Genomic DNA, 19,447 nt, shown 5'->3' on the forward strand with positions numbered 1-19,447 from the left:
AGTGCTGTCGGCACCGCAGCTCACGCGAGACACCCGCAGCCACTTTCATCCATCCCAGCCCGCGTCACAAGGCCTGCTGCCAAACATGAGGTCACCAAGGCAAAAGGTTGCCATATATGACTGCAAAAAAAAAAAAAAAAAAAAAAAAAAAAAGCCAAACAAACACACACACAAAAAAACCAACCCAGCAGAGGGGTAAGGAAAAAAAAAAATCAAAAGGGAGTGGTGGGATGGAGGCAGCCTGGCCACAGGGTTCCATTGCACCCACACTGCAGGGGGACCACAGCCACACAGAGCTGACGGCGTCCCAGCAATAGAAAAGGGAACTGTGCCCACAGCCACGCCACCTCCAGCCCCGCTGTGCCCAAACCATAGCGGTCCCAGCCCTCCTCAGCCCCCCGGTTCTCTCCCAGGGCCACGCAGGGCTGTTCCACAGCCACAGCAGTCCCTGTGCTGGGTCTCAGCCTCGGCACGGAGAGGCTGAAGCCGGGACCGCGGTGGCAGAGCCCAGAGCCGGAGCAGACGCAGCCTAAAAAGGAAAGGTTCGGCCACCGCAGCCAATCCAGCTGCCGGAGCGTGGCCGTGCCCGGGCTGCAGGGAGGGCTGCAGGCAGCCTGGGATGCTCGCAGGAACGCCCGGCATCCCACGGCACGCGAGGCCAACCCCAGCGCCACGAGCGGGAGGGGGCCGCAGGCTGAGGGCAGCGGGGGGAACGCAGAGCTCCCCGCACACCGCCAGACCTCCGCACCTCCCTATATGGGTAACATTCGCACGTTCCGCTGCTGAGGGCTCCTGGCTGGGAGCTCGGGCACGGGCTTGGTCCCGTTCCTGTGTGCCTGAGGGCACAGAGAGGCACGGGTGGTGGGAAACCCCCCGCAAAACATTCAGCCCTCGTTGTTGCAGCAAATAAAGCATTTCCTGCAAAGCGTGGTTTCGTTCGGGCGTCGCTTTGTAGCAAACTCCTTTGAAGGTCCGACAGTCCCAGCTGCAGATGGACGGGGTGCTGGGATGGGGGAGATCTCCCTGACGCAACGAAGCGATGACTGAGTGACTCTAAGTGAAAAAACGCGATTGGAAAAGGCAGCAGCTCAGAGTGCAGCACCGGGAGCACGGCTGCTGCTCGAAGAAGTGCAGCCCTCGGGCACAGCCACACTGCGAGGAATCCGAAAAATCCCCCGTGAGGGTTTATGGGTCACTGGGACAACATGGAGAGGAGGCAGTGAAATGCCCCCAGCTCCTCTCTGCTCGTTGCCGGGCTCTGCTCAGTCCTGAGGCTGCACCAGGAACTGGAAAGCAGCTCTGCTTCAGGAGCTGCAAGGCTGAAGAGCAGACTGCTTCCTTTCACCCATGGGCAGGGGATGGACACTCCGACAGCAAAACCCACCTGGGACAACAGCTTAAAGAAATGAGGGCTGGAAGTCAATTCCCAAGGATGCCACGAGATCCCACTGCTTCCCTCCTGCTGCTGAAACCACACCGATAACTGCAGCAGCAGTTTGTCAGGTAAACCATAAATAAACGGATTCCCTCCCCATTCTCAGCAGCTCCTTCCAGCCCAAGGCGTTAACTCAAAGAAAACAAGAGAGAGAAGCAGCCCATAATACAACCTGTCTGTATTAAACTGTACACCAACGAATGTTTGCTGTTTTGTAGGTAGGAGTACAAGGGCACAGTGTATCCATGTCTGTGCGTCTCCCGGGTGGGAAGGCAGCTCCAGCCCTCCCCCCTGCCCATGCAGATACATGCAGATGATCAGAGCATCCCGACAGAGGACACGGAGAGCTGATGCGTCACACTTTGAGCCTTCCACTTTTCAGTAGTGCTCTTTCAGTGCTGATACAGGTGAGGGCGGAGGCTCAGCGCGACAGCTCAGGGATGCAAAGTCACTGCTTGGCTTTCAACAATGAGGAGCACAGAGAAGGACCCCAGATGGTGCCCTGCATCACTGCAACACCGTGGAGTGCTTGGTTTGGCAAGGACAGGCTTCATAATGCTTTAAGGACTGCAGAGGCAGTCAAGAGCGAGTGTTTAAGGATTCAAGAAACACAACATGCCCAGGAGTTTGGGTGAGCAGCTGAGCCCCACGTGTGGATCAGCCACGGAGTGTACCAATGCTGTAACCATGGGATGGGAGAGCCTTCTCTGTCACATCACCAGCACCAGCCAAACCAAAACCTCGCTGGAGTGAGCGCCCCATCCAGGAAAAGGAAGAAAGTAAGCAGATGCCCCCCTCACCATCACTGGAATTAAGCAGTGCTGCATCCAGGAATCTTCTCACCCTAAACTCTTGAAATGAGGGTTCCCAAAGGAAGGGGAGCACAATGGTTGGGCCCCTTCTTGTTCCACTGGGCAGAAATGCGAGCACCAGGAGGGAGGATGGGTTCTTGCATGGAGTGAGAGGTGTTAGGAAGGTTTAATTTTGAACATTAGCAAAGATGTATCTGCTCCAACCAGCTACGCTCGAGGCCACAATTTACCAACCCAGAAAGAAAGTCAAAGCAGAACATGGGTTAATTTGGGCGAGACCCACTTTGGAAAGCACTTGAAGAGGTTTCACAGCTCAAGGATGCAGCAACTTGCAGGACCCTCCCCATCCAAGAAGCTGGTCAAGCTACAAATTAAATATTTGCTTCAGTGTTAGCTTCTGTCTTTCAATCTCCTGTTAGCTTTTCCCCACACCTTGAACCTCCACACCATTTCCCCAGTCCAACACCAGGCACCAAGTTCATGAGCTGAGGTCAGGGAATCGCTTTTGCCCTGACTGCTCAGGAGGAAGGGAAAGGGGCACCACATGGTGGAAATCATCTGCTACAGAAGGAACCAAAACTTTACCTAGGCCTAGAGGGAAGGTAGGTGGTTTTACAGTGGGTATTTAAGGCAAGAGGCCTATCGTAGATCCATCAGCACCACATCTCTCTCGACTACTGACACATGATTGCAAGTCTGGAAGAGAAAGAAGAAATGGGGTTATTCAGATATTCCCACAGCTCAGGCATCTCCTCCATCTCCTGATGCAATCTGCATCCATTGGCCTTCTGAGAACTGCCCTCTCCTCGCAGTGAAGAAACAAAAGAAAGCTTTTGCATCCCAACTCCAGTGAGAAGCCCCTGTGAGGCTCTCTCCTGTCCTGGGCCACAGAGCAGTGACTCACCACGGATATAAACTCAAGTGAACTGTCCAGTATGCTAACGTCTGGTACTACAGTCCCCAGTGCCCTGTGAGGCAACTTACAGTGAAGAGAGGAGGGTCTTTGGAGTGTGGGTGGAATCCTTTCTGTCGACAAGAGGAGATCTCCTCCAGGCCGTGTTCTGTCAGCTTGAAAAACCCTGTCCTAGAAATAAGCACAAACTTCATAAAGCTCAAGCCTCTGCAAGCAGAAACAGCTGCTTGTGCACTTCAAGAGCATGTTTGAATCTGCTTGTCTCAAGCACGAGACCCCACACGCTCTGCAAGGCACTCCTCTGGCAGCTTTGTGGCTGCAGAGCTGCTCCCTACCACAGCTGGGCAACCACACTTACTCCTGGTACTTTGGAGAACACACAATAGCGATGGACTCTGGCAGCATCATCTGGTAGGAGCAGTGTGTGTGCAGGTCGACGCTGGAGAGGAAAGCTGTCTGCGTGGGGTGAGTCTGAAACACAGGGTAAGAGAAGAGAGAACAACACAGCAGGTTTGGATGGGTTTTTTCACTTGGCATCTGCCAAGTGGAACAGTAAAGAGGCACAGCTCCTCAGATGGCACAGAGGACTTGCTAACATGCTGAAAGTTGTTCTGGATTGCTCCAAAACATCTGCTCCTCCTTTGCATTTGGAAAGAGGACAGGAGAAGCTCTACTTTTCTGGCCACGTCCCTTGCAAACTATATTGTAATACACAGCATTTTCCTTGCCCTAAATGCAGGGCACCCTGCAGGGCAGTCACACGCTTCCGAAGTGCAGCTATCTCAGGGCACAGCATCACCAGATGCACAACATATCACCACAACATTCCAAGAGACCACATCCCATAAAGATGGCAAAGCTTTTAAAAATCACAGACAACATCCAACGCACTCAGCTCCTGCTGAGAGATTTCATAGCCTCACTCTGGCACAAAGGCCTTTCCTTCTTCCCCTGTAAGGCTTTCGTTGCCTTTTTGTAGCAGAAAGCTCCAAGGGATTCCCAAGGGTGCCTGGATGTTGCGGGGCCATCACTGAAGAGTTAACACTGACAGCAGACACCCGCACATATCAGGCACACTCAGCAGGCATTTATTTGTCAAAGTCTGCAAAGCAGCTGCTGCTTTCGAGAGATTACTCAGCAGCACCAAACGTTTTGCTTGGCACACATCCGACTGCCAAAGGCTCCACGGGGACAGGCAGCAGGGAGCCAGAGGAGGAATCTGGAGCTGGCACACCCTGCGGCAGAGCAGCACACAGCTGTCTGCAAAAAGCTGTGTACTATAGGGACACATCACTGCAGAGGCCATGCACCGACAGCAGGAGCTCCAGACAGAAGACTGGGATGTCCTAAGTCTGCTTTTAGCCCAGTGTCCCACTTCTAAAGGGGTCAGTGTTCTAGGAAGGGATCTGAACCTCCAACAGGCCTGAATTTCTCAAGCAACACAAGTTGTGAGCAAGACTGCATCACAGAGGAAAGGATGCAGATAATGGCAGGACAAGGGGAAATGGTTTTAAGTCGAGGAAGGGAAGATTTAGTTTGGATGTCAAGGGGAAGTTCTTTACAGAGAGAGCAGTGAGGTGCTGGAACAGCTGCCCAGAGAGGCTGTGATGCCCCGTCCAGCCCTGGAGGTGTTGGAGGCCAGGTTGGATGGGGCCCTGGGCAGCCTGGGCTGCTGTGAAATGTGGAGGTTGGTGGCCCTGCGTGTGGCAGGGGGCTGGAGCTTCGTGATCCTTGAGGTCCCTTCCAATCCAACCCATTCTATGATTCTATGATGCTGACAGCTCCACACCAAATCCTCCATCAAATCCTCCTCCCCCAGCCCATCTCCCCACAGCCTTTTCCTTCCCAGCTCAAAGCAAGGTCAGACTGGAAGTGAAGCAGAGATGAGCGGCTCACATGGATCCAGCCGAGTGTAACGAGACCATGCTGGTCCTGGATCAGGAAGAGTTCCTCCTCATTCTCTGTGTTGCAATAATCAGGGCCTCCATATTGCTTGGGAATGATGACGTGGGTTATGGTGAACTCGTTCCTCATCTGCAAGGCAGCACAGGGAGGCTGTTACCTTCCAGAAACGCCCCCCAAACAGGAAATCTGCTGCCTCCCACTGGTGCAAAGGTAATTTCCTAAGCTTTGGGAATGAAGCATTTCTGTGTTCATCACTCAGGGGCCCAGCAAGGGGAAGAGCAGCTCTACAAACAAGCTCGAGTGCATCTACCATCCACGGTAAGGGAAACTGTATGGTAACTGTATCTGAAAAAGGAGTCACAGATTCAGTCTGAGTCAGCCTGTGGCTGTTAGTTCATCTTCTCTGTGAGCACCCACAGGAGCTCAGCCCCACACTCCCATCTGAAGGAAATCTCTGCACTCACTCAGAGCTTTTGCCTCATAATTAAATAGTCACCAAGTATCCAGAGGGAACCAGATTGCAGAAAGTTGCTACATCAAACTATTTCATTTCAAAGGAAACTTCGGTGAGCAAAACAGCCCCAGGTGACAAAGGAGAGAAGCTGGACTTGCCAGCAGAAACCTCTGCACACAAACTCATTGAGGGAAAACTGCCTTCAGCCTGTGCTTGCACAGCCTTGTCTTGGTGAGGGTCCTGGCTCACAGATGGGACTCATGGCAATCAGAGAGAGGAAGCTGAACACTCACAGGAACTGCTGGCTGTCACTCCACATTGAGGCACATTTCCTTACACACAGACTGAGGAAACCTTTGGGTTAAAAGCAGAGGCAGCCTGGCCCCTACACTCCTATGAAATCATCAGTGAAACTGCACTCTGGCAGAGTCCTCCAACCACTTCCAAACCTATTCTACTTAAGGAAAAGGCCTCTGTCCTGCTTCCAGGGGCTTAATTACTATTATCATCTTACCAGCTTACCACAGAGGATCCCACACGTCTCCACACCTCGGGCTGTGTTAGCATCAGCCAGCTGGAGGAATTTATGGCACAGCTCTCTGGGGACAATGACCTGGCGAAGGGCTTCCATGCCTGCAGCTGTGGGGAGAATTGGGAGCACAATGAGCAATGATAGCCAGTGCCACTGGAGAGGTGTTCCCTCAGTTCAGACCTAAAGGGACTAGACAGAAAGAAATCAGCCTGGAAACATTAACTGCTCTGCTAACTCTAATGCCTACTCCTCTATTGGCAGTCACAGGTAAATAAAGTCACAGTAACACTCCATAAAAGACAGTCAATACCTCTTTCAAAATAAGGAAAGAGATATGTAGAAAGAAAAGAGGTTTAGAATTCTATGAGTATGTGTTTGGCTGAAGAAAATGAAAACACAAACACTCATAAAATGTTACTTAAAAGTAAGATGTTTCTCTGGTTAAGAACCAGTCGTTTAAAAATGTCTGGATTGCTATTTTGGATCTATACTTGGCAAAAGAGGAGAGTTCAGCCAGTCTAGCCAGGAATTAAGCCCCAATCTCCAAAAAGTATTTGGATCTAGGAAGGTCAAAAGCCAAACAGGTTGTAGATTTTAGGTCAGCAGAGAAAGACTGAGGCTGGATTATTAGAAAACAGTTTCTCTCCAGCCTGCAAACCTTTGCTGGACATTGGGGAGAGCACCCCCAGTAGCCTGGAAGACCAAATCCCCAGAAAGAATGGAGATCTGATGAAACAGTTCCAAAAGCCTCTCAGACAGCTCAGCTCCTTGGCTCTGTTTGGCTCAGCCCCAGAAAGGGAGAAGAATGCACAGGAGATGTACTAACTGTGTTCTGTGCTCCCCAAAGCACAAGGTTTCAAAGATCTGTCCACAACAGGAGGTTTGGCTGAGACAGGGGGGGATGGACTCCCAGAGTGAAGTGGAGAGACAGGAACCCTTGGGGTTAAATCAGTAGGTGGCTTTTCCATGCCAGGGATGAGGGGTCCATCCAGAGACTCAGCACTTGGCTCAGGCTTTCCAAATTCCTGCACTATCCTCAAACGTTCCTTTTCCAGCTCCTGTCGTCGAATCATCTCCTCGAAGGCAAGAAACTGCTCTTGCTCTGCCTGCTGCTGCTTCATTAAGGCTACACGATTTCTTTCCTCTTCTAACTGCTGCTGCAAAGCCAAGTTCCGTGCATCTTCCTCTTCCTTCTCTTTCTGCAAGACAAAATACACCAAAGGACATCAGCAGACTCGAAGGACATCAGCAAATATCACTCCTTTAGAACTGCAGCTTCCAGCCTGCTTGGAGACCCTCAGCAACCACAGACCATCCCTAAATGGTCTGCAGAGATTAACCAACAAGATGTACTTTCTGCACAGATCAGCACTTCTATCAGAAAACCAGCCAGACCAGAGCAGTAAACTGCTGCCTCACCCAGGCTGTTGTGTGGGAACATGATTCTAGATTGATTTCTCTCTCTTCTCTCCAAAATAGCATTTTCATAAAGCAAAACTGACTGCAGAGCTTTCTGCTTCGCCCACAGAACCCCAGATCCCTGCTCATACTGTCATGAGGCATCTGCAGAATTTCTGAGCCATAAGACCTCACACACTGAAACAAAAAGAAAGCCAAATAAATGTCCCAGCTCAGACTGCAACAAAATGAGACGCAGGGACACCTGTGACAAGTTCACCCACGTAATGACAGCAGAGACAGCGCCATGCTGCAGGTGATGAGGATGGACTCCGAAAGCTGGGGCCTCCCAGAGTTCATCTTTCAGAGTGCTCAAGGAGCCCTGGAGACCCCTTCCAACCCCTTGGTGGCTGAGAATGGAAACCCTTCCAAACCTTTTGAGGCTCTGCACGCTTCCCAAGAAGCAGAAGCCTCCAATCTCCTCTCACTCACCTTCTGCTCCATGTACTTAGTGTAGTCCTTCGTGTACCTCTGTAATAGCTCCTTCTTGAGGACTTCAGCTCTGGGAAAGGCTATTTCCTTCAGCTTCTGAAGGGAAGAAACACAGTTCTAAGTGCAAGAGCACCAAGGCAAGAAAAGCAGGCCCAGAATGGATGAAAGAAGCAATAGATTCTTGGAGAAAATAAACCCCAAAGCGTTTTCAACAGCAGCCACTGAAGACTTGGAACATTACTGCTTACTTTCATTGTCTCCTTCCTTTCAGGTACGACGGCAGTTTTGTAATCACGATGCTTTGGCAGCTTCTCAATGAAGAGCCTATAAACACAGGAGAGAAATCTGAATTCCTGAATCCCAGCAGAATGGTGCCAGCAGAAGGAAATGGCATTTGGGGAGGTATGTATCATTTGCCTCCAGCACAGCATCTCTGCTCTGCCACTTCCCTGAGCCCTGTGCAATCAGGATGGCTGTCTGCCTTTCTGCAATCAACTCTCCACCAAACAGTGGCTTTCTGAGCTCTTTGTGGCATGCAGGGTTCTTGCTCAGCCCCAGGAGAGCACCTTGCACAGGACTTTTCTCCCATCTGGGCTTTGGTGATGATCCTCTGGGTTAAATACTTCCTTAATTTTTATTTTTTTTGGAAAACCAGTTTGATAAACCAGTCTAAAACCATCGATAAACCAGTCTGAAACACCAAGGATGCTGTCAGTGTTTCAGGAAGGACTTGGGCACCTGCCTTCACCTCTGAGAACATCCAAAGAGAGAACAGACAAGCTCAAGGACTCATCTTAACTCAGTGCTCACACAGTCCTGCATGGGGGGAGAGAACAGTTTCTGCAAGGGAAGGAGAAATTAACTCAGACCTTGAATAGGAAACCTGCAGAAAGGCTGTGCACAACCCCACGAGGTCAGGGCAATATTTCAGGCCTTTTTCTAGGCAGCAGAGCTGGTTCTAAGCAGATTTCTGGGAGAGAAACTCAAGACTGAGCTCGATATTACCTCGCTCCCAGCACAGATACAAAGAGATTAATTTGTGGTTTCTCTACAGATAAACCTGCACCAGAATAGAAGCTCCTCCTCCTTCCAGGGTGCAGCTTAGGACACAGGAAAAGAACACTGCAAGCACAGCAGCAAGGTGGGAAGCCCACAGACACAGGGCCATCTTCTCAGCACCACGGTGCTTCCCAGGCTGCAGGCATCCCATCATTACCCCCAAGTGTGAGTCCAAACCCAATGCTCCCTGAGCAGCTCAGAGCCGTGCCCACTGCCCAGGGGAGCTGTGCCACCCCCTCCACCCTCCAGTGCAGAACTTCTCCCTCACCCCCACCTGCCTGTTGCAGCTCTGTGTCATTCCCTCAGTCCCTGTTGCTGTCACCAGAGAGCAGAGCTCAGTGCTGTCCCTGTGCTCCCTGTGAGGAGCTGCAGCCACCACAAGGCCTCCCCCCAACCCCTGTGCTGAACAAACCAAGGGACCCCATCTCCATAGCCTTCCTTTGGATGCTCTCCAAGAGTTTTAAGTCCCTCTTGTATTGTGGTGCACTCAGGGTGTGTGGTGAGGCTGCACCAGTGCAGAGCAGAAGGGGAATAAAAGCAATGAGCAGGGACAGAGCAGGGAGCAGCTCCGTGTGCAGGCAGAAGGAAGAAGAGTAGAGAGCACAGCACAAACAAGCCAAGCAGAGCCAAGTGGGAAAGCCACGGTGTGAGCAAAGAGCTTTCCTCCTGCTGTGAAACCACTGCATGTGCACTAAATAAACCCATCTGCTTTAAAACCCAGCCCTCTGGGAAAAGGAAGACCTTCTCACAATCCCAGCCCTTGGTTGTACTTGTGGTTACCATGGAGAGCATGAGGATGCCAGAGACCGCGGGATCAGCACAGCCATGGCACGGGGAAGCTGTGAGGTCCCTGCTTGGGGCTGGTGGATGCAAAGTAGGTCACTGTGTCAAGGAGACAAAACAAGGCAGTGATCACTGCCAACAGATTGAAGATTAAAATGGAAGGGATTCATTAAGAAGGATTAAGAGCAGATGCTAGCCTGGGGAAGACAGAAGAAACAGCAGAGGCAGCTGGCTTTCCAGAAGGCAAGAAGGGGAACAGAGAGCAGCGGGGTGCAGGGAGGACCTCAGGCAGCCAGAGGAAAACCTTGAGGGAAGACCAACAGCAGGCTGAGGAAGGAATAAGGAAGGAATAATTCTCTGAATAAGAATGCTTCGCATTTCCTACCCACAGCCCAGATGAGGCTTGGCAAGGCTTAAACCCTCAGCCCCCATCACCAGAAGCTTTGGGTTGGTTCAAACCTCTGCCTGTTGCGAGTCTGCTGTGAACGGAGCGGCTGCTTGGCACTGAGCAGCCACATCGTAGGCTATTTTTAAGCACTGCTACAGCACACATGCCAAACCAGTGTCTCTCGAGTCCCTTTACACCCCTCACAAACCCTTGGAGCCAATCCTAGCAGCTCGCAGTCACACGGACAAACCAGGAATCCACATCTCCCAGGAAATTCGTCTCACGTTTCCCTGCTCTGCTCTGCCTTGGCTCAAAAAGGCTCCAGCAAACTCCTGCTTCGAGAACAAATCCATTCTGAATGGTGCAGAAGCTGATGATGAAGACAAACAAGCAGATGTCTTTCAAAGTGACAGCACTGACATCTGTAAAGTGCAGCCTGGTTGTTCTTAGAGACACTCGTGCCTCCCTCCTGCCCACTGCAGGATGGGCACGAGCTTCATTTCAGCATGGGAAACAGAAACACTGAAAACACGTCGAGATCAAGTGGGAGACTGAGCACCAAGAATGGAACTGGCTGCTTCAGTGGGAATCTCAGTGTAGATCCACCCTCAGATTATCCCATATCGATCAAAAATCCTCCCCAGACAAATGGCTGTCGCTCAGGTGTCACTACCTGAGGAGTTCCTGCAGGGAAATAAAGGGACATCCAGCTTCCCAAAGCCGTGCAGTTGACACAAAGCCAAGGACTTGCTCCTGAGGATGGCACGCTTGCTCCTAACAAAGACACCACGTGCAGAGCTGTAGCCAGGAGCCTCTCACACACTTCTCAGGGCTGAAGTCCTCCTCTTCACAATGCTGCAGCCTGCACTAGTCCATACTTTCCTGCTGGGGAGCTGAGGAGAGGCAGCCAAGCCCAGAGTCACACCAGTGACCACGGATTTGAGCTGAAGGAGCCAGAGAGGGGGGTGGGAATAAATCAAATCCCATTTCTAGAAATGGGAGAGCAGAGCAAGCTCCACCAGAGACTCCAGTTACAGCGCTTTGCTCTTGCCTTCCAGATCACAGTCTCAGGGAAGGACACCTCAAACAAAGCTCTGCCAAGCCTCTCACTTCCACAAGAACATTACTCTTCCATTTAAAGAAATGAGATGATGGCATTAACTTTGTATCTTCAGATAATGCAAGCTGGCAGCTCATACTCATCAACATGAGAAATCACACCACCAAAAGGGAAAGCTTTTCACCTTTCCCGCAGCCTGAGAGCCAGGCTAATGTAAATGCCACAGGCATCTGAAAGTTGCTGGAAGAACAGCAAGCCAGCACCTAGCATTGCTGTAATGAAAGAGCAAAGGCACGTTTCGTTCATTTGTTTAGTTAAAGAGCTTCTCCTTCAGCCCCAGCTATGTAACCAGCCTGGAAACCTTCCCGATGGTTTTACACTTTGCAGCTCCCTACGCAGCGACAATGACCATAAAAGCTCAGGAAGTGCAGGGCGGGAAGAAAAGCTAATCAGAGAAAAATGTGTTGGGTTGAAGGAGGCTGGGGCAGGAACCCTGTGCACACAGGCAGGCAAGAAAGGAAAACACCCATAGAAATGCCAAGCTCGTTCTGGATACTTGGGTAGAACAGCAGAAAGGAGACTCGACCCTCTGGTGAGTGAGAATGGGAGGATTTGGGGCAAAAAGCCTGAGGGAACAGGATACTCAGTGCTGCCAGGGTATTTCCTGAGCATCACTACTTTCAGCCCTTTGAACACAGCAAGAGACACACGTTTGCACCACTCGTACTCCGAGCTGCCCAGGCAAAAGCAGAGCTGCTGCCACGTCACTGCATCGGCACGGCGCACGCTCTGCTCTGCAGCGTGGCTTTCGGACCCAAGATGGTTTGTTCCCAGCCAGCCCTGGAGGTGACAGCAGGAACAACTCCACGCTTGTCCACATGGACAGCCTCTGTGTTGGAGACCCGGCAGCTGTGATACCAAACAGGGTCTTGGTGGGTTTATATACAAACTCTGGCTTTTCAGAAGAGTGTTCAGAGCCTGGAGATCTCACGTACCGTCCAAGTCAGAAGACTGGGGTCAGGTTGTTCAGACCTGGGACTCTTTTCCTCATGTCCTTCCTCAGAAGGGTCTGGGTGCAAATATACCTGCACGGTGTGTGGGAGGAATTACACTATTTTCTAGAACAAAACCTCCAGTGCTGCACAGCTGATTTCTGTGCTGAAGGTGAAACGTGGTGACTGCTGTAAAAGGTTGTCGTAGCTTAACCATAAAAAAAGCTTCTCCTCTGAAGCTGGTTTATCAGAGAACCACAACCAGCCTTCATCTGCTGATATTGTGACCTTTGACCATGGATGCCTGCCAATCCATATGACATCACAGTTCTTGAGATCAACCTAACCACTCCACAGCAATAAAACACCAGGAAGTTTTTAAATAAAAAGAGCCAACACCTTCCTCCTGCTGACACAGCTATATAAGGTCAGTCTGATCTCAGGGAATTTTTACTGGCATTCTGCAAAGCAATGAGCAGTGCTTGTACCTTGCACCTTTACAATGTGGTCACCCTAACCAGGTCACCTGTATCAGTTCAAAAGGGGCAAAGCTCTGGACAGAACCTGGTTCTTCCAGCTCAACAACGTCTGTACACACTCAAAATAACCAACTGAAACCCCACAACCCCTTGCATCAACACAACTTAATTGTAAGCAAAGTAGAGCTGCTCTTACGTGATGTACTTGTTGTACAGGATGAAGGCATGCTCAATATTGCCCTCCTCTGAGTAAATGGTGGCCATGCGGAGGATTTCCACGCCGGAGCGATAGTAGCGCCGCAGTGGGACATCCTCACTCACTTCCACAGCACTCCCCACCCGGATCAGGCTTTGGACACGCTCCTGTGGTGGGAGGCTGACATCAGCATGGTTGGACATAACGAGGCACATCAAACCTGCCGCAGCGCTGAGCAGCTCTGCAGTGGGAGAAAAGCCGAGGGAGTCAAAACCACCACAGAACAGGTTACATGTCTGGTTTCCCTGACAGAAATCATCCCCCCAGCTAATGCAAAGGTCAGGATGTCCTGAGGGAGAAACGTGGGAGAAGCCAGGCTCTTTTTGGACACAGCACTTGGATATAAACCTTTATGACCTGAAAAGCGGCCATGAGCTCAAGCTCATTCCTTGAGTAACCCATCTCAAGCTAAGGTCTGAGTGATGCGAATCCTACAAAAAACAGCTCCTCCTTTCTCTTCGTCTCTCTGTGCAACACAAGTGCCAGCCATTGATTTGGGATCAGTCGGCCAACACGTTTTCCTTGGACGTGAGCAGCAGCAGCTTTACACAGGGTTCCTACACTGCACACCCCTGATCGCTCACGCGGTAGTGAGGAGAGCTGCAGGCCGTGCTCCCAGGCACTGCTGTTGGGCAGAACCGCCCCTGTCCGTCGAGCCGGCTCCCAATTGGTCTCACTCGGACTCAGACTGCTCCGTGCCGCAGAAGGCACCGCTGTCACCCCAGGAACGCCCCCTCCCCTCTCCCTTTCCCACAGTGCCCCAAGAAAGGCAAACGAGTCCCCGCCGAGCTGCTGCCGCCCCACCCCGCTGCCCCCTGGGAAGCATCTCCAGCCCCACAGCCGCCACGGCGCAGGTGGTGGAGCGGCCCGCCGCCCCCAGGACTCCGCAGCCCTTCACGCCCAAAGCGGAGCACGAAAGGTGACCGGACGCTCCCAGCGGAGCATCCCCCCCCCCCCCCCCTCGAGCGGGAACGGGCGGTAGGGCCGAAACGGGGCACGACCTGCGCCGGGTGGACAGCCGCAGCCTGCACGCAGCGCTTCCGGGTTGACGCCGTGACCCCGCCCCCTGCTGTTTCAGCACCCAATCACGACTCCTCCTCACATCCGGGCATCTCGCAGCTGCATCATGATTCCGCCCGGCCTAGCGGCTGCCATTTTGAGGCCGGGCGGAAGTTCGGCGTCGTCACGCCAGAGGGGCGCCGAGCCTTAAAGGGGCCGCTCTCAGTCCGGGCTCGAGGCTCACCCCTGCAGGGCTTCTCGTCCCCACCGGGCTGGAGAAACTGGCCCAGAACATACATTTAGGACGTAAGCAGGGCACAAGTTTACTCTAGCAAATGCGAGTGAAAAAATAAATTAAAAAAAAAAGTCACCTAGCTTCAGGCCAAATCCTATTTCTTCACATGTATTAAGGAAATGATCAACAAAAGCCCTTATGTGGAAGGTAAAAGAGATGCTCCTGATGATGTTTCTTTAGAATTAATCCAGTTCCATTTATTCCCTCCATCACTTGAGAAACGGAGTCAGGACTGCAGAATATCACATAGCAATTCAAAAATTCTGAGTCAGTTGTCAAAAGTAGACACAGGAGAGTGTAAAAAAGGGGGAAAAAAAAAAACAAGAGAAAGAAGAGAGCTGTGCTGATCTCAAGAACATCTCCATCCACTTGCAGTTCCCACCACCCAGCTCAGCTGCTGGTGGATGTCACAGTTCACTCAGTTTGGAGCCTCTGCGCAACTCCTTTGTGGAAACACAGCCCTGAGTGGACGCTGCTGTGCCTCTCAACTCTGCCATACGTTTCTTACGCCGCCGCCGCCGCCGCTTCCTGGCCACGTGTGTCTCCTGTGGTTGTTGCTGGAGGGGACTTGGAGCTAGGAAGCACACTTCATTGCGCTGCATGTTGTAAGGCAAAGAAACTGGACAGTTCCTCGGACCCAAACTACAAGGCCACCTTTTCTCAGCCATCCCAGGTTTGTGCACAAGCTCCTGGCGTTGTTCGGGCACTCCGTGATGTCGCTTTTTCTTCTTTTTGGCACAGCCAGAATTCCTGAAAGAAGATTTGGAAGTCAGTACCTGGAGAATTCAACCCCCTCCTGTCTCTCCCAGGTTCTGCTGAGGAGTTTTGGATCCTTTCAGCCCTGTGGCTCAGTCCCTTTTGCCTCAGACTAAAATGTGCAACACGCAGGAAGAGCTGTCGGCTCATCTCCTAGACACTGCTTTCTTACAGCTGTGCAGCATCAAGGGCTGCTTCCAGCAGGAAGCATTTTGTACACTCAGCAGAAGCGGGGCTGAAGAAGCCACTGTCCAACAGCCAGCGGGCACTGATCCCAGCAGATGGCTTTGTAGCTCCCACACCATCCAGTGGAGGCCAGACCAAGGCATGTGACCCAAGCAAAGAAGCAGCTCTTTAGCTGCCTTCACTGCTCCCCTACCATCCCTGCCAGATGGGGTGACAGAAAAACAGCTCCCACTGACCCAAACGAAGTGCTCTTGTCCCTGAAGTATCTCACAGTTTGAGAACATTGTAGCTCCGCCAGGAACTAACCTACACTGTAAGGAATGCCACTCCACATCTGCAGTGTGTTATGCAAAGGCAAAGAGCTTCATGCTGCTGCAGACACGAGGAACACTTCAGCATTAACAAGACAGAGGGAGGATCCCCTGCCTCCACAGCCCCTAGAAATGGCAATGGATGCTCTCTTGTATGTAGTGAAGTTGCATCTAAACTTGTGAAAACATGAGTTTAAGTTACTTAAGGAGGAAAAAAAGAGCTTTTTTTGTTCTATCTGCTCAGCTGTACAGTAAGCACGGAGGAAAGAGGCAAAAACCCACCTGGACGGTGTTAACAGGAGGTGTTCTGGACGCTGTGGGTGATGTTCTGCCTTCTGCTTTCTACTGTTCAACACAGTGCCCACTCTTCCTTTGAGGGGGATTGACCCCAAATTCTTCATTTCACGTTTCCTTAAACAGAACTCTTGGTCACAGCTGGGCTCACAAACCATTCATCGAGTGATCACAACAGCTCTCTCACGCTTCAATCAATCCCTTTCAAAACTCCCAAGGAAGGCAGCTGGTCAGGCTGTGCAGATCTGTAACCCCATGTGTCCCAGCTGCCCACCTTCCTCATCCCAATTCCACCCTACCTCAAGCAGCAGCAGTCAGCCAAGCTTAAAATCTAATTATTGCAGCTCTCGTTGTGTGTGTGCACTCACATTCCAGATCTTCTCCGGAGATCTTCAATGTAGTTCATCCTCTCGATGGGGTGCCCTCGAGCTCTGTTGAACACTGGAGAAAGAAAGGTCTGAGTTCTAACAGCACTCCAATGGAACGAGCGCAAGCCCAATTAAAACCAGAAGCCCACAGCAGGTATTTTATATCTTGACAAGAAGGACATACATGTACGTACACTCTATTGCGGCGTTGGGCTCCATGCCTTCAACGTCAATCAGGTACCTGAGCAGACCAACAAGACAGCTCTAATCACACAAGTAACCCCAAAGACATTTACAGATCAGAGAGAATTCAAAAATAAGTGGGAATTTTTTAGAGCTTCTGTTCACAAGCCAAATTTGAGTATCAGCATTTTGTTGCCTCTTATTCCCCATTTCAACAACTCCCCGCAAACATCTTTTCTAAGCTCACGAGCTTCAGGTCCTTGCAGGCCTTGGATTACACACTTTTACTGCTGAAACTGCCAGCACCCCCACTTAATGCCCTCTGACCACAGACAACTCACCTACAAACCAGGTAGCCAGTTCTGTTTAAGCCATGTGTGCAATGCACTCCAATGAGTTTATCTGTAACAAACAGCAACCAGGTCATATTTTTGCAGTGTTGTTTTTCCTAAAACCAAGTCAGAGCAAAGCAAGCTCGACATTTGTCCTCCAACAGTCACAAGTGTAAATAAACTGAAAGGATCATGCAACAAAGTCCCATTTGTGGTTGGTATCACAGCTGATTTGGCTCACTGGCTCATTTCACCCCATATCTGCACGGTCAGACAGCTCACTGCAGGGAGGACGTTTTTAAAAGCTCTATGAAAGGCTACCCCACATTTCCCAATCTCAAACAGCTCACTGTTCACACCACTGCTCATCAACTACCAGTGCTTACAGCGAGCCTACAGACACAGTCCCTGCCTCAATTAACACATGACCCACTGCTACTTCTCAGCCAGCATGAACTCCTCCACCTCAACAGACTGATCTCATTGCTTCGACATTCAAACACCAAGTGGAGGAAAAGAAATCCATGCTGTGCATGAAGGTTAAATGAGAACACCAGTCTCCAAGGCTACACTGCCCTTCCCATAGTCAGCACTGGGTAACAGAAGGGAAATTCACATTACCGTTGTCTTTGTTGTCTCTCAAAAAGTTTTCCACAACACACTTGAATTGAAAAATAGTCTGACTGTTTGGTATTTCGTGTCCCATTGTCAGGATCTTTGAATACCTGAGTGTAGCTGGCAGCTCCTACAAGAAACAAAGGAGGACGGTAGTTACTCCACAGTCCTCACCTAGTAGAGAACTGCTGACGAACAGATACAAGAAATTGGCATTCCAACTGAAACCAAAAGAGCAGCAACAGTTTTAGGTAAGACGACTTCAACCCTTTAACACATTGTCAATATTTCAGAACAACCCACCTGTGCTTTCACTCCTTCCACCCTGAGAAGGGCAAAGCACTGAGGTGGGAATAACTTTTCCTGTACATATCCGCACATTTAACACCATGAACCAAAAACCACTGTAATCAGTTTCTTGTTCAGCCCACAAAAACTCCCTTAGGGTATCCAAAAACCTGTGGTGGCTGTAGAAAGAGAAGGGCTGGAGACCTCGGTGTCACACCTGATCAAATACAAAGACTCCATCTCAACCGCTGTGAGATGCTTCCCCGCATTCCCTTGGAAGGGAATTGAGGCATTTCGTGCTCTTTAAAGTTACCTTCTCACAAAAATCATCCCACTCTGCAGCAATATCAAGGTTTAAAAAGACCATTTCTCTCCCCTATGCAGAGTCCAACACTGACCTCTGGTCCGTAGTAGCGCGTTGTGTACGTCAGGTCAATGATGAGGCCCAGTTCTTCTTTCTGCTCTTTGATTTTCTCAATGAGGTCACAAGGCGAAAATCTCTCCTCTGGATGAAGGTTCTGATTAAAGCTCTGAAGGAAAGCAACATTCAGCAGCAAATGTCAAACACAGCTTCACTGTGACTGGTGAACTGCTACACCTCCCAGCAATCACAGAATCATAGAATGGCTTGGGTTGCAGAGGACCGCAATGCTCATCTGGTTCCAACCCCCTGCTGTGTGCAGGTGACCAACCAGCAGCCCAGGCTGCCCAGAGCCACATCCAGCCTGGCATCGAATGCCTGCAGGGCTGGGGCATCCACAGCCTCCTTGGGCAACCTGTGCCAGTGCCTCACCACCCTCTGGGTGAAAAACTTCCTCCTCATATCCAATCTAAACCTCCCCTGCCTCAGTTTAAAACCATTCCCCCTTGTCCCATCAGGATCCAACTTCTATCCGTCATCCACCATCTGCTCAGGGATGAAAGAAACAACGAAGACAAATCACTGAACTGTAGGGATTGGAAGGAACCCGTAGAGATTTCAGCCCACAGCCCAGCCTGATCGGGCTTTGCATTGGGACGAACCGGGCACGGACGGCCCCTGTCCTCAGCTCCCCGTGAGCGCAGCCCCGAGTGAGCAACAGCCGTGAGTGACAGCGCGGCTCGCGGTGCTGCTCGCCGCTCCCCCTCAGCACCGCGACCCCCGGGGCGGCCCTCGGCCCCCGCTCACCTTCCTCAGGGGCACTTTGAAGGCGATGAAGCGGGTGCCCGGCAGCCTGCGGCCCAACGGGACGTAGTCGGTCCACCTGCAAATGGAAGCGGAGGGACGTTAGAACCGCAGTTGGGGCAGCCCTTTCGCAACGCCGTGCGGAGCAGCCCGTGCTGCACTCACCGCTCGGGGACGCGGGAACGGCCACGGCCCGGCATGCTGACAACGGAACGGAGACACGGCCGTGACTTCCGCTTCCACCACTTCCGCTTCCGCCGCCATGACCTCGCGCGCCATCCGTCTGCGTGACGTCATCAGGAGGAGCCGAGATAGCTGCAACCACAGCGCCTCTTGGCGGAGCGGGGTGGGAACCTCTGGAAGAGCTCTGCAGGGATTCCTCCCAGCCCCTGCGCTTTGTGACAGACAGATGGGTGAAAGCAGACAGCCAGCAGGTGGAAGTTTGGTGGCTTTCAGAGACAAAGCACCGCAGCCATGCGATGCCACTGGCCGTCGGAGTGTCATCAGCCACGTCCCTCCCTTCGTCTCCACTCACTGCAATGGGAGCTGAGTTGGCTGCACCCGCAGGGATGCAGGGGCACCCGCAACCTCTCTGGGCAGCAGTGCCAGGGCCTCAGCTCCCCCTCTGTGAACAACTTCCTTGACATCTAAACCAAATCTCCCCTCCTTTACGTCCAAACCATTCCTCTTTGTCCCT

The 19,447-nt window shown here is 51.5% G+C and overlaps 2 protein-coding genes across 2 annotated transcripts; both read right to left on the reverse strand.

Annotated features, from left to right (window-relative positions):
- Window positions 1–1,598: 1,598 nt before the first annotated feature.
- On the reverse strand, window positions 1,599–14,135 carry LOC122191630 (STAM binding protein). Its single transcript, XM_042891962.1, has 10 exons — window positions 13,960–14,135; window positions 12,899–13,139; window positions 8,190–8,265; window positions 7,942–8,037; window positions 6,878–7,250; window positions 6,034–6,158; window positions 5,057–5,194; window positions 3,519–3,631; window positions 3,232–3,331; window positions 1,599–2,943 (listed from the first exon to the last, which is right to left on the reverse strand). The coding sequence occupies exons 2-10, from the start codon at window positions 13,111–13,113 to the stop codon at window positions 2,887–2,889; spliced, it is 1,293 nt and encodes a 430-aa protein (XP_042747896.1). The 5' UTR covers window positions 13,114–13,139; window positions 13,960–14,135; the 3' UTR covers window positions 1,599–2,886.
- Window positions 14,136–14,421: 286 nt separating this feature from the next.
- Window positions 14,422–19,008, reverse strand: DUSP11 (dual specificity phosphatase 11). The gene is made up of 9 exons (XM_042891963.1): window positions 18,916–19,008; window positions 18,754–18,829; window positions 17,984–18,115; window positions 17,304–17,427; window positions 16,692–16,752; window positions 16,362–16,408; window positions 16,168–16,240; window positions 15,788–15,916; window positions 14,422–15,002 (listed from the first exon to the last, which is right to left on the reverse strand). The coding sequence occupies exons 1-9, from the start codon at window positions 18,948–18,950 to the stop codon at window positions 14,660–14,662; spliced, it is 1,020 nt and encodes a 339-aa protein (XP_042747897.1). The 5' UTR covers window positions 18,951–19,008; the 3' UTR covers window positions 14,422–14,659.
- Window positions 19,009–19,447: the final 439 nt, after the last annotated feature.

Source organism: Lagopus leucura, unplaced genomic scaffold (assembly GCF_019238085.1).
Source record: "Lagopus leucura isolate 7727_CA_CO unplaced genomic scaffold, USGS_WTPT01 141-3_obj-0_obj, whole genome shotgun sequence".
Lineage (NCBI taxonomy): Eukaryota > Metazoa > Chordata > Aves > Galliformes > Phasianidae > Lagopus > Lagopus leucura.